Here is a 13,247-nt window from a genome sequence, read left to right on the forward strand (position 1 = left end):
GTGCGCAAACAGCACAACATTCAACACAAATGCTCCAACACACAACATCCAAACAGTCAGTCCTCACAGCTCACCTCAACAGTCAGTAATCCAGGTGTGAATTCCCCTCGTATCCTTTCCCAAAATGTGCGTAACCGCCTCTGAACAGCCTTTGAGACTTTCTCAGTTTACATGTGAATAAACCGCGGCGGTGACACCCAGCAGTCCCTCCCGCTCCGCGCTCTCACTGCAGCATATTCAGGTGCAAATGCAGGAAACAAAACGTGTGTCTCGGGTTCAGAGCCGCGGGTTTGTTCATAGAAGAATCCGTATGAATGAATGACAGCTCCGGCTGTGTTACTGCTGCTGCGCCTTCTCTTGTGTATGAGCTCCGGAGCTGCGACCAGCCTCAAGACTTCACTGTGAGGGAGGCTGCAGCCAATCAGAGGAGAGCACTCCCCCTCCTCCACCACACCCCCACCCTCCTCCTCCCATCTTCCCCCCTCTTCTCTCGTTTTCAATTTCACTTCTCTTTCTCCATCTGAACTCCCTCTGACGTTTATTCCATCTGTATGTTGTCATTCTTCCTCTTTCAATTCTTTATTTAGTTTGATATTCACAGAAATAACTTAAGTGTTGCCAAAGAATCCAAATCCCAAGTAGAAGCCAAAAATACAGCATTTACAGTAAATTGAAACATTTCTATTTTCCCGGGTTTAAAGGGACAGTCCACACCAAAATCAAAATCACATATTTTTCCTCTTACCTGTAGCGCTATTTATCAGTGTAGATATTTATGGTGTAAATTGTCAAGTGTTGGAGATATTGGACGTAGAGATGTCTGCCTTCTCTCCAGTATAATGGAACTAGATGGCACTCAGGTGCCCAGAAAATACATTTAAAAAGCTCAACATATATGTCTCCCAGTTACTGAAGATAATCCACAGACCTTGTTGTGAGCAGTTTCATGTAGGAACTATTTTCTTTCTACCGAACTACACCCGCCAACCGTATGACCACCAAGAAGGAAGCAAGCATATACTGCTAGCTCACCTCGCACCACTGAGCTAGCTAACGTTACATCTCAACCAAAGAGGATGCCGTTAATAGTTACATCTCGCGCTGTCATGACCACAGGTCTCTCATTCATGAGTAGATGCACACTTCCTTCTGCACAGGCATACGTTACAGTTGTACGTTTCATCTGAAGGTGGAGGAGATGGTGGATGACGGGACACAGTGCGCCTGCCAAGCTGCAGACCACTCTACTGTCAAGTTCACAGCAGGCGCAAATAAAACAATGCGCACAACTGAATTACATGTAAAGTAAATGTAAAGATGCGATTGGATGCGAATTTTTGCTATGTGGTACAATTTTGCATCAGAGTTGACAAATCTGAACTTCAGCAACTGATTCGTGCCACAATAGCCAATCAGCATTTAGATCCTCCGGGAACGTGTGATGCCAAGGATGTACCAATGAAAGTTCATTCATCCGTTCAGCTATTTCATGCACGTGTTATGAAAGTTATTCGCACGTATGAAGCAAGTCAACACAAAATATTCCAGTGTTCAAACTCACGTGAGTACACAACGGAAGAGACCAAGACACAACAAAACTGGTTGTCTTTTAGCCAACCCTCGCTGTGTTTCCACCAGGGAGTTTGCCACTAAGACTGTTTTCTTTTTTTACCGAGACATTGCTGCATTTCCTGCCAGGACAGCGCCATGAAAAACAATTGATAATTTAAAGAGATATATCTGCATTTCCAGCCATGATTGTGCCACCACAACCGAATATTTTCAGCCAAAACATGATCTTTTCCCAACAACAACCAAGTGGTTTCTGTGCCTAAACCTAATCACACATTAACCAGTGTTGCTGACGTTTCAACGTACCCACTACTTAATAATACAAATGTAACTATCGCACAATGCCAACATTTATTCTAATGACCAGACTCCTGCAAAACGTTTTAACTTTTGATTTATTTTTCCTGTATCTTCTATACACGTACGTGCAACTAAACTAAACCTTTTGGAAAAGTAATCCAAATGTGAGCCTTCCTAAAATACCTAAACTCAAGAAACTCTGATCATACATTTTTATTTTCCATTATATTTGTCACCATGTAAGCAAAACAAAGTTGAATACCAAAAATTTCCATTTGAAATGCATCCCTGCTTCAGGCCTAGTCACTGTTTGTGGTGTCTGGTGGCATACATTGTGTTTGTGTGCGACATAATGACTGAAATCCTGATCTTTGTGGTCAAACTCGGTGTAGTCATTTAAGCGAGAGAAAAGCTGGATTAGTGCATATACATAAATCTGCGCTAATACCAGATTACGTAATACCTCTGGATGTTGACGAGATTTGGGATGATTTACTGTTACTTTACCGTGGCTTATTACTCTGCTCGGAAAGGGTGGAGACAGTCAGCCAAGCACAGACCAGTATTCTCTTTGTGTAAGTCACATTTCTTGACTGTTCAGAGAGCTGCAATAGAGGTTGGCTGTTCTCTGTTGTTTAAAGATGAGCAGGAGAGTTGGGGAAGTTGTAAACAAATAAAAATAAGATATATTTTCTGCAGGGCAAACTGCAGTTACTCCAATTTCTCCTGTTTCCAGGTTGTCATTGTGGATGAGATCTCATGTTTAATTGGCCTGCCATGTTAAATGAAAGCCAAATAAATTACAGCGACTGAACTAATAATCTCACAATGGCACTCTATAACTCCGCAGACAGAGGACGGCAACCCTGCCAAGATTAGGTTCCTCCAGAGAACACTGCAACAAAAGACTTCATGCAGTTGATATTTAAATATAATTGTGGTTTGTATGTTTATTTAATTCAACCTGTTCACGTTTTTTTTTCTTAGAAATCCAAGTATTCACTTTCATAGAATGTTTTTTATTTCCCTACAAAAGGCAGCCTCCTTTTCATGTGTTGCTCACTTAGAAACAGTTGTCACCTTGAATTATTTGGAGGAACAATGAACATCACTGTTGGTTTGAAGAACTTAAAACATTTGGTTGTGCCGTGGACAGAGAGAGATTCAGCTATAATCTGTACAATTATAATTTGTTTCTTTTGGACGTTGTGAGGCTTCAACCTCCGTGACCTGAACTTAGACTGATGCGTGTAGACATACAAAGAGAGAAAGAGTGGGGGGAGGGATGGAGATGAAAATGGGAGAAAGGAGGGGTTGAAGGGGGAAGGGAGGAGAATAATTGGAAATATCTATCGTTAAGTGTGAAACTGTAACCCTGTTGGCTTAGAGCCAGTTTTTGTCCGCAGATCTTCAACAGGTCACAAATAAAAAATACATTTCCAAATATACAAAACAGGATTGTGGATATTGTTGTTGGGTTTGAATTTTTAGCCACACTAGAAGCATGGCTCTAAAGCCCCATTTCCACCGAGCAGTTCAGTTCAGCTCAGTACACATTTTTTCTGTTTCCACTGTGAAAAAGTTGCAGATAGTGCCAATGGAACCGTTCTGTCCTGTCCCCATTTTCGGTCAGCCCCTCTGTTGGGGTACCTAGCACACAGATCTGGTACAAAAAGGTGGAGGTCAGTAGAGGACGGTCACTCTGCTCAGGGCTGAGTTATGTCTGGTTTTGATGCTCATGTAACCACTGTTCATATTGTGGAGAGTTTTATGGGGCCCAGATTTCTCCTTAGTCATTAGTTCAAGGTCCACACAGTATAATACAGTCAGTGTCATACTTGCGTTTGGCCATGTCGTCGAGCTAGTTTGCTGTCTCTTACAAGTAGCTTTCCGATAGTCACTCACTCTACAGCAGGAAACGGCACCCCAAAAAAAAGCTCTGTGCTGGAAATTTACTGTAAAAATGAAGTGTGTTTTCTATAAACCTGACACGTACAAAGTCATTTAGGGTCCATTCACAATGGACCTGTGACCCACTTTTGGACCAGAAACCACCAGTCGGGAACCACTGTATTTGCACACTTCAACTATAAAATGAAAGGGTGTTTTGCTTCCTCCAGCAGCAGCTGTAGACTTAAAAAATTTCATTCACTGGGCTGACTGCCAGCAACTCTTAATGCAGAACATTTACTTGTAATGTTAATCAATGCTTGAGTTGACCACGCAAATCCAGACCCAAATCTAGAAAGATTTAGGGTCTGGCTATGAGTAATGAAAATGGCCCAACTCGAGGGGCGGCACCAAGCATGCATTTGTAAATATCACTGCACGCAATTGGATAACACTACGACCAATCAGAACAATACACGGGGTGACGTATCCAGAGCTTAGCTACCAGCGGAGCTAACTGGTAGATTAGACTCTTGCCGTATCCGGCAAAACAGCAAAAACTTCTGTTCCTCTTTTAGAGAAAAAGCCAAGTCTAACTCGTTCATTGTAGCAGCCAAAGCCGTTTCAAACAGCTGGTGTTCATCTGTAGCCATCTTGCAATGTTTACTGACTGATTCCGGACTTCATCGTCACAGCGCTGTCATCATCTGTTTAGCTCGCCTCTGGCCTGCCTGTATCAGATACACAATGTGATTGGTGCAGCTCGGCTCCAAGGGCATGGGTAATGAGCATCATTACTGATTGCCAGAGTGACTCGCTGAGCAAATGCAAATTGTGCTCTCCTGAGAACTCTGGATTTCCAGGGTGTGCAAATCCATCAACAAACCTTAAATTTCACTGTGACAACTTTGACCATTTCATTGTTTTTATTGTCTCTCTTGAATGACATACACTTTTAGAAATGAGTGGCTCTTCAAGCGTTTATGAATATCACTTTTGACCGGGTTATGTGAATGTCATATATTCTAATCCTCACTTGGCAAAGCGTCGCTCCTGTGGGCTACAGCAACACTAAACCCTTGAGCTTGCCTGAGAAGGACTAAATGCACAAACCCACTATTTTCAAATATCCCATGGAGAGAGACTCACTGCAGCCTGTTTTACTCTGTTCTGAAAATGTCAGCGTGCAGCCTCGTTCTGTGGACAATAAACAAGGTGCAGACTTCCACCTGTGTCACAGAGGAAATACAGTCAGAGCTGGATGGAGCGGTGAGTGACAACAACCCCGCCCACATTTAAGAGTACTGTATGTGGTGGAAATGCTTAACAGACCGAGGGTCTAAGTACCATGTCTCAAGGGTTACTTTTGGTTCTAAAGGTACCATACCAAAAGTGTTTGGTGGAAACAGGGCTTAAGAATGCATCTGTTGGTCCCCCTCTTTGGTTCAGACTAAATAACACTTGTTAGTCAGATGAGTTCACTGTAGGTTTTGGCCTCGTCATGGGATTTGTTGACAGTAAGATAGCTGTATCCTTTAAAGATTCCTGTTTCTGGTTTCAAACATGTCTGTCAGCCTGACCAGTGTTGATTACGATCTGGTTTAGCATTTAAAAAGCTGAGGGAAGTGGGGCTTTTCCAATCTAACTCGTTCACACTCTGTAGCCTCGGGGCAGCCTGTGCTGAATGGCAGAGTGAAAGATTTCCAGTTTGTCTATTCAGGTAACAATCAGCATGGGGCAGCTACAGCCTGGAGGTTTAATACACAGAAGTCCTGTGGGTGTGAGAGCAAAGCAGGGCGTCGCAGGAATAAAAAACTCCCATCACAAGAAAAGGGCACTGTGGGTTAGAGCTCTAACAGCAAATATACATCACAAATCAGAGCAGTCATGGTGCTGTAAAAAGGTACAATATGTCCTCAGCTTCATTAACAGGCTGTGAAACTGAAGACATCAGATGTTTACTCTTAAGAAGAAACATTCTGACTGGAGTGCCAGAACTATGCCAAAGGTCTCTTATGCAAGCATGACATCCAGGCTGATGCGCTGGATTTGAAATGTTCCTGCAGGAATATAAATAAACAGGGACTTTATGTTTGTGCTACATTCCCCATATAGCTTCTACACCGAGCAGAGAAGATAGGTATCGGGAATTAACAGTGGGATGTTTCCCATTCGTGCCACCCCTGTAGCAGCCAGGTCACAGTTCAGTGTCCTGCTCGTGGACACTTGGACAAACATCCTGAGTGATTATAAACACTTAAGTTTTGTACGCTGAGGGGAACTGAACTTGTGACTTTGTGGTTGAAGGGCAGATTTTCTAATCACATCTGCACTGATTACAAAGAAATAAATAATCTTTATAGTCAATATATTCAGATTTAATTTCACCCATTAATGTCAGAGCTGTGTCAGATGATGGTGAGGCTGTGAACTGCCCACATCACCAAAGTTTTGTCTCCTGGGGGACAAACTGTAGCGCCACAGATGAGTAAATTTGCATTGAGAGTATTAACAAGTGGCTAAACTGTGCCCTGTTGACTCTAAGGCCATATCAACACCAATACATTTTTATTTTAAAACAGCATATTAAACAAAAATTATCTTTGTACACACTAAAGTCTTAGCGCCGTGTCAGAAATAATCTTTGTCCATACGCACATATATCACATAAACATTTAGGTACACTGGGCATGCGCATGCTGATGGAAACAGGAACAGACTGTCTGTAATTGGCTGCTTACTTCTAGAAAATTCTACAGAAATGGCGAAAAGTAAGACCAGAGATAACTTTGCTTGGACTGATGATGAGGTGGAACTGTTACTGAAAGTAACGTGAGTGCAAAGCCCAGTTCCCACCAAAAAGTCTCAGTATAGCTCCTTCAGAAAAGTAACCCCTACGAACATGTACCTAGACCCTAGATCTGTTCAGTGTTTCCACTGCAAACAGTACTCTTGAGGCCGTGACACACCAAGCTGACGGTCGATCGTTGGCCAAAGTGGGCCATCGGTGAACGTCTGCCACCCTCATCGATGTGGTGTGTCCCACACTGTTGGCCTTTGTCGGCCCCCTGTCAGCTTCTGTTTTGATGTTGAATCAGCATTGGCAACAACGGAGCCTGTCGGTGAGAGAAATCACGCTAATTGGTGGCTCAGCTCAGCGCACAAGAAGAGAAACGAAAGTGAGGACAGTAAACAAAAAGCGAAAGTCAGGAGGGAGTGTAGCTACAACAAACTGGGTCCATAAGGTCAGATTATTTTTCTTTAGCCATTGAGCTCTTTAGCAGAAACATTTCCTGATGGTTTGTGTTATTGTTTTCTGGTGCGTGGTAAAAATACTCTGTTCCTTCAACTCTGGATTGTGTTGTTAATGTGCTAACTGGCTAACTAGCATCGAGACCGTTTCCAGTTCTTGAATGACAAATACAGACTATCAACGTCTGCTGGTGTGGAAAACTATTTCAACTCATACAGGTGTAGAACGCTAGTGCTGGTTGGCCCTTGGCTGTAGTCTTTTCAGTGTGTCCATGTGCAAGTTTTTGGCCAAAACACAGGTGATACAAGGCAACGCAACAGTCGGCTTTCATTGCAGCTAGTTCTTTGAAGTCAGTTTGGTACAGTCACCTGTAATTGTTGCCATTAATACCAGTGGCTACCAAATTATTGTAACCACATAACTGCATTTCTTGTGTCTTGGTTCCCTGTCTTGAACTCTGAATTATAAAAGAACTGTGACATACGAACTCTCCATGCTGTGGTTATATTTCATGTCTCCGAACGTCCTGTTTATGTGACAGAAATATATTTCCCATATATGTAGATCTGATGTATTGACGTTAACTGACAGCTTTATGTTCAGGTGATCAATGTGCACGTTGAAGGTCAAGTAGGAGTTTGAATTACTTTGAAGGTTTCAGAAAAATATAAATTTTCTAAGGTTATTATGACAGCAACGAGTCACAATGATACCTGTCACCTTTAAAGCTAAGACATTATCTTCTCTATTGTTGCATTATTGCTCTGTAACAGTGACACTAACACAAGTGATGAATTCGTCACTTGGGCTGCTGAGACTTTACCAAGTGTCAATATTCCCAACTCTCAGTACAGATTAAGGCTGTTACATTAGTACCAAAAGGCTAGCCTGTGTGACAAACAGATTCCAGCAGAAAACAGAAACTGGTTGACAAAGTCTATTTTTTAATGTATGTAAAAGTGCATGAAACAGTTGATTTACATTTGGTGCCATTAACGGACACTGTAGAAATCCCTTCAAAGCTGTAACAGCAAACAGAGAAAAGAACAAAATTCTCCTTCACACCTCAACTGCAATTTCTTTCTTTTAAAGGGCGGCTCCATTTGTTTGTTTGATGTTTTTACGTCACTCTGTAGCTTTTCAGTAGTATTCCTCGTGTGTTCAAATCCAAAAATTCTAATTTTGGTCCTAGCTTGTATGTTTTAGCGCCATAATGCTGTTTTCCTAAGCCCTAATACTGCTACAGTATATATAAACCCATGCCCTGATGTGGACGCTACGCGAGTTCGGTTCTGACAGTCACACAATAACACAAACTAAACTATCAAGGTAGCTGGGAGATGCAACTCCTGTGTGCTGTGAGGTAAAATTATTGTATCTGTCAAAGGAGTCTTGTAGCTCTGAACAGAGCATAGTTAACAGCTTTAGTTCCCTGTCTCTCTTGGCAAGGTAAAGCTGTCAAAATACTCTAAATATAACATATACTTAGACTGAAATTGAATTCTTTTTAAGGTGAGGTAATTTTTAGGAGGCTAAAATATGGTTTGCTACTGCCCTTGTCCACAGCCACCAGACTACTTTGCCAGAAACTGTAGATTTTCCTCGCATAACAAAAGGAGTTACTGGTTATCTGCTGCCTTTCTGTCTGTCTGTATTATTGTGGGTCTTTCGGAACCAAACTAACGTGACGTCCAAAGCAGTGCGCTGCTTAGCTTTCGTGGTGGTACTCCTACTAAAATCAAGAGCAGCTTTCTCGCACAAGGCATTTGATCTGATCGGCTTGTAAATGCTGCCGTGAGAACACGAACCAACTCTAGGCAATTATACAACTTTGGAACAACATTAGTCCCTGATTCAGACCAAAGCAAGATAACTGTACGTCTGAAAGCACCCTCAATGTGTCATCATGTGTCTCCTCCAAACTCAAATCTTGCAAGCTAACACTTTCCTCACACTCCACGCTTACACTGTCAGCATTTGTGGGGGTTGAAGGAGGGCAGGGCATCAGCGCTGTAACCTACGTCATTGCTTTTTGGTAGGGCCTGAGTTAGAGTTTCTGTTTCAAACACATGTTAAAGGACGCAGATGGAGCCGCCCTTTAAGATTTTAGGGCACGACTGACCTCTGGTTGTCAGTCAACAATCATCATCTCTCATACTCACAGACTCTTGAGGGTCTTTTCCTGAAACTGATTCGGTTGAAATCTCTCTCCGTATGACTCAAGGCTGAGGCCTAAATCCCCTGAATGTGGCTGTTTCTGCATCATCAGTGCTGTTCTTTGGTTCCACCTGAGCTTGAATACCAGTCCCCTGTAAAAACACCTGGTGCAGGTGCATCTTAATTTCCACCTTTGTTCATGGTATGATTTGGACCTGTCGGTGCCTCTGCTACAGTCTGGCCGCCTCCACATTTACACCTGTGTTCTCTGGCTAGACTGGTGAGGAGCTCCAGGACTCTGATCTCGTGCTCCATGCGAGCTTTCTCTCTCCTCTCCTCCCTCTCGGCCGTCTCCCTCTGCCGGCGCTCCTCCCTCTGCATCCACTGAGCCAGGAGCTCCTGGTGCCAGCGAGCCTGCTCCTGCCGCTGGCTCTCCAGCTGCACCAGCAGGCCCCGGGTCTCCGACACCAGCTGCTGGAAGCAGTCCGACAGGTGCTTGAGGCAGGAGGACTCAGGGTGGTGGTGGCCAGAGGTGGGGAGGGTGTTGGGGTTTGGATCTGGGGGTGCAGGGAGAGGAAAGGCAGCAGGATGGGTGAGAGGAGGGGGAGGAGGAGGAGGAGGAGAAGCTGCAGGTGGAAGTGGAGGTGGCACTACATGTGGGGAAGGAGTGCTCAAGCTGTTTTCCACTAGTGAACCTACGACACAGGATATAAAACAGTACAGGTATGAGATTGGGAACAGAAAATGAATGTTTGTGACTGGTTTTGACTTTTTAATTAACTGCTTCATGTGTTAATACAGCCTAAGCATACCTTAATTGTCAACTACACATTTAACCAATGTCACAACTGAGAAAAGGTTCATGTGTCTGAGGTCAGGTTATTATCTGGTTGTCTACATATTCTTTTCAGCATTGTATTTCCCTTCACACAAAATTATGTGATGGGCGTTATTTTTAGCCTTCAATGATTCATACAATAATCACAGTACATACCACTCATTTCATGATGGATGGATGATTCCAGATAAACTTCATGATGTCGCTGTGGAAATCCTGTACTGCTGAACTCAAACTCATCTGTTGAATCATCTCTGTCCTCCAATTTGACTTCGGTGTCGAGCTGCCACGGCAGACGCCCTCCTCGCACCTCCACAGAGCTCACATGTTGTCTCCCTGTCCTCCCCAAAGAGGCCAAATGCTGTCCACTAATCTCTGTATTAGAATTTAAATCTGGAGGGTCACTTCCTGTCCTGTCAATGGAGTCAAGGTGATGCTCTGACATCCGCTCTGTAGAAACAAAATAGGGCCCTCCTTCCCCTGCCACTGACCTCCGGCCCAACACAGCGTCCATCTCTGCAAAATATTTAAAAGTGCAAGGCTGCAAGCTGTCAACGCTCCTCTGCAGTTTGGCTCTCACATAGTTAGCCTTCAGAGTTTTGACCCGAAGCCGGCACTGGTGTGGACTCCGAGAGAAGCCCATTTCGCTCATGCGGGCTGAGAGGTGTTTGAAGACATGCCTGTTGCGAAGGTTTTCTGCCAAACTCTTCTGGATGCGCTCGTCGCTCCAGGCGCACAGCAGCACCTGAGTTTCCTCCACGGTCCAGTTAACCGAGCGCTCGGCCTCTCGTTTTCCTGAACATACAGAAACACAGCTGAATACAGTGAACAGCTTCACAGCTGGTGTTGTAAACATTTTCATGACAAGCATCATCAAATGGACACACACGAGAACACTGACACTTCATTTGATTTTGCAAAGGATCGCTTCCTGAGATGTTTTGCTGTAATCCGAGGTGTTGTACAATCTATAGAAGAGGGAGTGTAATTAAATGCACGTGTACATGTAGGTGCAAGGTTGGAGAACAACTTCAATGAAAAAGTAATGCCAACACACTGACTCCAAACCACAAACTGAATCCAGTCCAATTTAATCCAATTAGGATCAAACTGTGGTCCATTTAACAAAATGTAGAAAAACTTGAGTCAGTGTGGAGATGTTACTTTTGCACTAGTTGAAAATCACACATTCGTTTGTACCAAGTCAAACAGCCCTGCAATAAATTCCACCTTCATTTTCTTCAATCAACTGTGGGGCCATTTTGCAGGCTGCAGTTACTTTCTGACTACTGTTACTTTCTAAATAATTAATCTATCCTCACTGAAATGGGTGGAAAATACTAGAAACACCCTCCAGGATGATGCAACACAACAACACAGCTCTAAGACTGCCTTAATTTAACAAGACGGACCTAATAAACTGCCAACTGAAAGTCTATCACTATCTGAACTGTACACCGTACACTGAAGACCATCTGAGAATAACTTTTACATGGATCTAGTTATCCTCTCACAGATTGCGTGTGGAAATGAGGAGGTGAAGCCGTACACTACCTGAACAACATGTGTGTTGCTGCAAGACTGGCATACAAAATGAAGAACATATAATTGTGTGCCCTCTTACACAGCATATCTGTGAGAAATACAGACAAACCCAACTGAACTGAGCTCACTCTTGAAGAATCTTAGTCATGTTACATGCATGTCTTGCAGGATTTGAGCACCAGCAGGTCTCTACTGAATGACGGGATTCTGTGTTGTTCGGTGTTAACATTTAATGTTTTTAATAATTAGTTCAGCGTATGATTTTGGGATATTATTTTTATTGTTGTTTGTGTCAATAAAATAACCAACTAACTAACTACAAGAGCGTGCATCCACAGCACAGTAGCAGCTATATATACATGAGGCATCACACATCCTTAAACATTCTTTAAAATCTAACTATGTGACCTTACATTGAATGAAATAACCAGAAAAGTAAACAGCACATTGTCACTTTAGTCACATTTCACTGCACAATATCACTTTACTCTTCATGTAGCATATTAAACTGCAACTGCAGGTGAACTCGTCCAGATTCTACATGCATTGATCTCACTAGTAACAATATAAAAACTGATTCAAACGGGGGGAAAATAATCTGTAAAATCAACTCAGGTAAAACACTGACGGACATGTGAACCTGCAGATTTTGGGTCACAATGATGCATGAGTCAAAGGCAGGAATTCAGTCCTTGGCAGCTAAGTTTTATAAGTGTGTATGGTTTTTTTCAAACCCCTAACTATGTGGTAAAGTAAAGGCTGTCCAAGGTATTTAATTTCCATTCATAACACAGTGTGTATGTAACTCACCAACACAGTTATAAACTGGCTTAAATATCCCATTACTGTGCTGATAAATCTGCAGATTTCAGGTCTACACAGTTAAATGCATGTCCATTTTAACCTGTATCATATACTCACATTACTCGTGCTTGCTAATTAGCCAGATAGCAAGCTGTTAGCTGACACTGGATGTATCAAGACAGCTAACTACCAGGTAAAAGTTGAGGGTTAGCTAGCGAGCTAATTCAGACACACACTGGACACTACCAGCCTGAAAACATCGCCTGCGATTCAAAGGGCTCTGGGTGTCAATGTTTAAGCAGGATAATTAACAACGAGTGGTTTAAACGTTAAATACATGAGTTTAAACACACTAGAGAGCTGTTTCTGCTCTTTGTAACACAGCTAATGTTAGCGGCTAACAGCTAGCTAACGTGCCACATGACTGTTGTATCTAGTTCTGACTCTCTGCTGCACAACAACAACACGTCAAACATGTCGATAGATGAAATAAATCTTACTTTTGGTCGTCGAAACGGAGCTGGTCGAGTTAATCATCGGAGGATTCATTTTAACAGGCTGCAGAAAATGTAAACAATCCTCTCACACACCGACTCTCCTCTCTTCCGGGTCACGTCGAGTCCAGCGTATGACGTCGCGTGACGTGTTGCAGAGCTGTGTTACAATATTAATACATGCAGAAAGCAAAAACCATAAAACACCATCCATCTTCTTGTTGTTTTGTAATTCCCTTAAAAATATAAAATATAAATATGCAAACGAACTGCTCAACTCTTAAAATGTACAAATTAAACCTGAAAATAATATGGTTCACTTTTAAATCAAGTTTGTTTTGTATTTTTCATGTTGTAATTTTTATAATTTGTATCTTTATTTATTCATTTTCTA

General features: G+C 42.6%; 2 protein-coding genes across 4 annotated transcripts in view; both read right to left on the reverse strand.

Moving 5' to 3' along the window:
* The window catches only part of rasgef1ba (RasGEF domain family, member 1Ba), a 192,769-nt gene that overhangs the window by 37,421 nt on the left and 142,101 nt on the right, over positions 1 to 13,247 (reverse strand). The window contains exon 1 of one of the 3 annotated variants that reach the window (XM_078170463.1): positions 9,178 to 9,300. The exons of 1 other annotated variant lie outside the window; for it this stretch is intronic. The gene's annotated coding sequence lies outside the window, so the exon portion shown is untranslated. Of the gene's footprint in view, positions 1 to 74; positions 373 to 9,177; positions 9,301 to 13,247 lie in introns of those variants that run through there. One more of the 3 variants, XM_033619279.2, reaches the window with a different exon arrangement.
* On the reverse strand, positions 9,298 to 12,989 carry LOC117252417 (uncharacterized). The gene is made up of 3 exons (XM_033619280.2): positions 12,860 to 12,989; positions 10,167 to 10,805; positions 9,298 to 9,867 (listed from the first exon to the last, which is right to left on the reverse strand). Exons 1-3 carry the CDS (start codon positions 12,906 to 12,908, stop codon positions 9,353 to 9,355), a joined length of 1,203 nt encoding a protein of 400 aa, XP_033475171.2. The 5' UTR covers positions 12,909 to 12,989; the 3' UTR covers positions 9,298 to 9,352.

This window comes from Epinephelus lanceolatus, chromosome 9 (assembly GCF_041903045.1).
Source record: "Epinephelus lanceolatus isolate andai-2023 chromosome 9, ASM4190304v1, whole genome shotgun sequence".
Taxonomy (NCBI): Eukaryota; Metazoa; Chordata; class Actinopteri; order Perciformes; family Serranidae; genus Epinephelus; species Epinephelus lanceolatus.

Coding starts and splice junctions, on each gene's coding strand:
- LOC117252417 (XM_033619280.2), bottom strand. CDS start 12,908: ATGAATCCTCCGATGATTAACTCGACCAGCTCCGTTTCGACGACCAAA. Junction 10,806..12,859: donor CTCCGTTTCGACGACCAAAA/GTAAGATTTATT, acceptor CTGTATGTTCAG/GAAAACGAGAGGCCGAGCGC. Junction 9,868..10,166: donor CATCCATCATGAAATGAGTG/GTATGTACTGTG, acceptor CCTGTGTCGTAG/GTTCACTAGTGGAAAACAGC.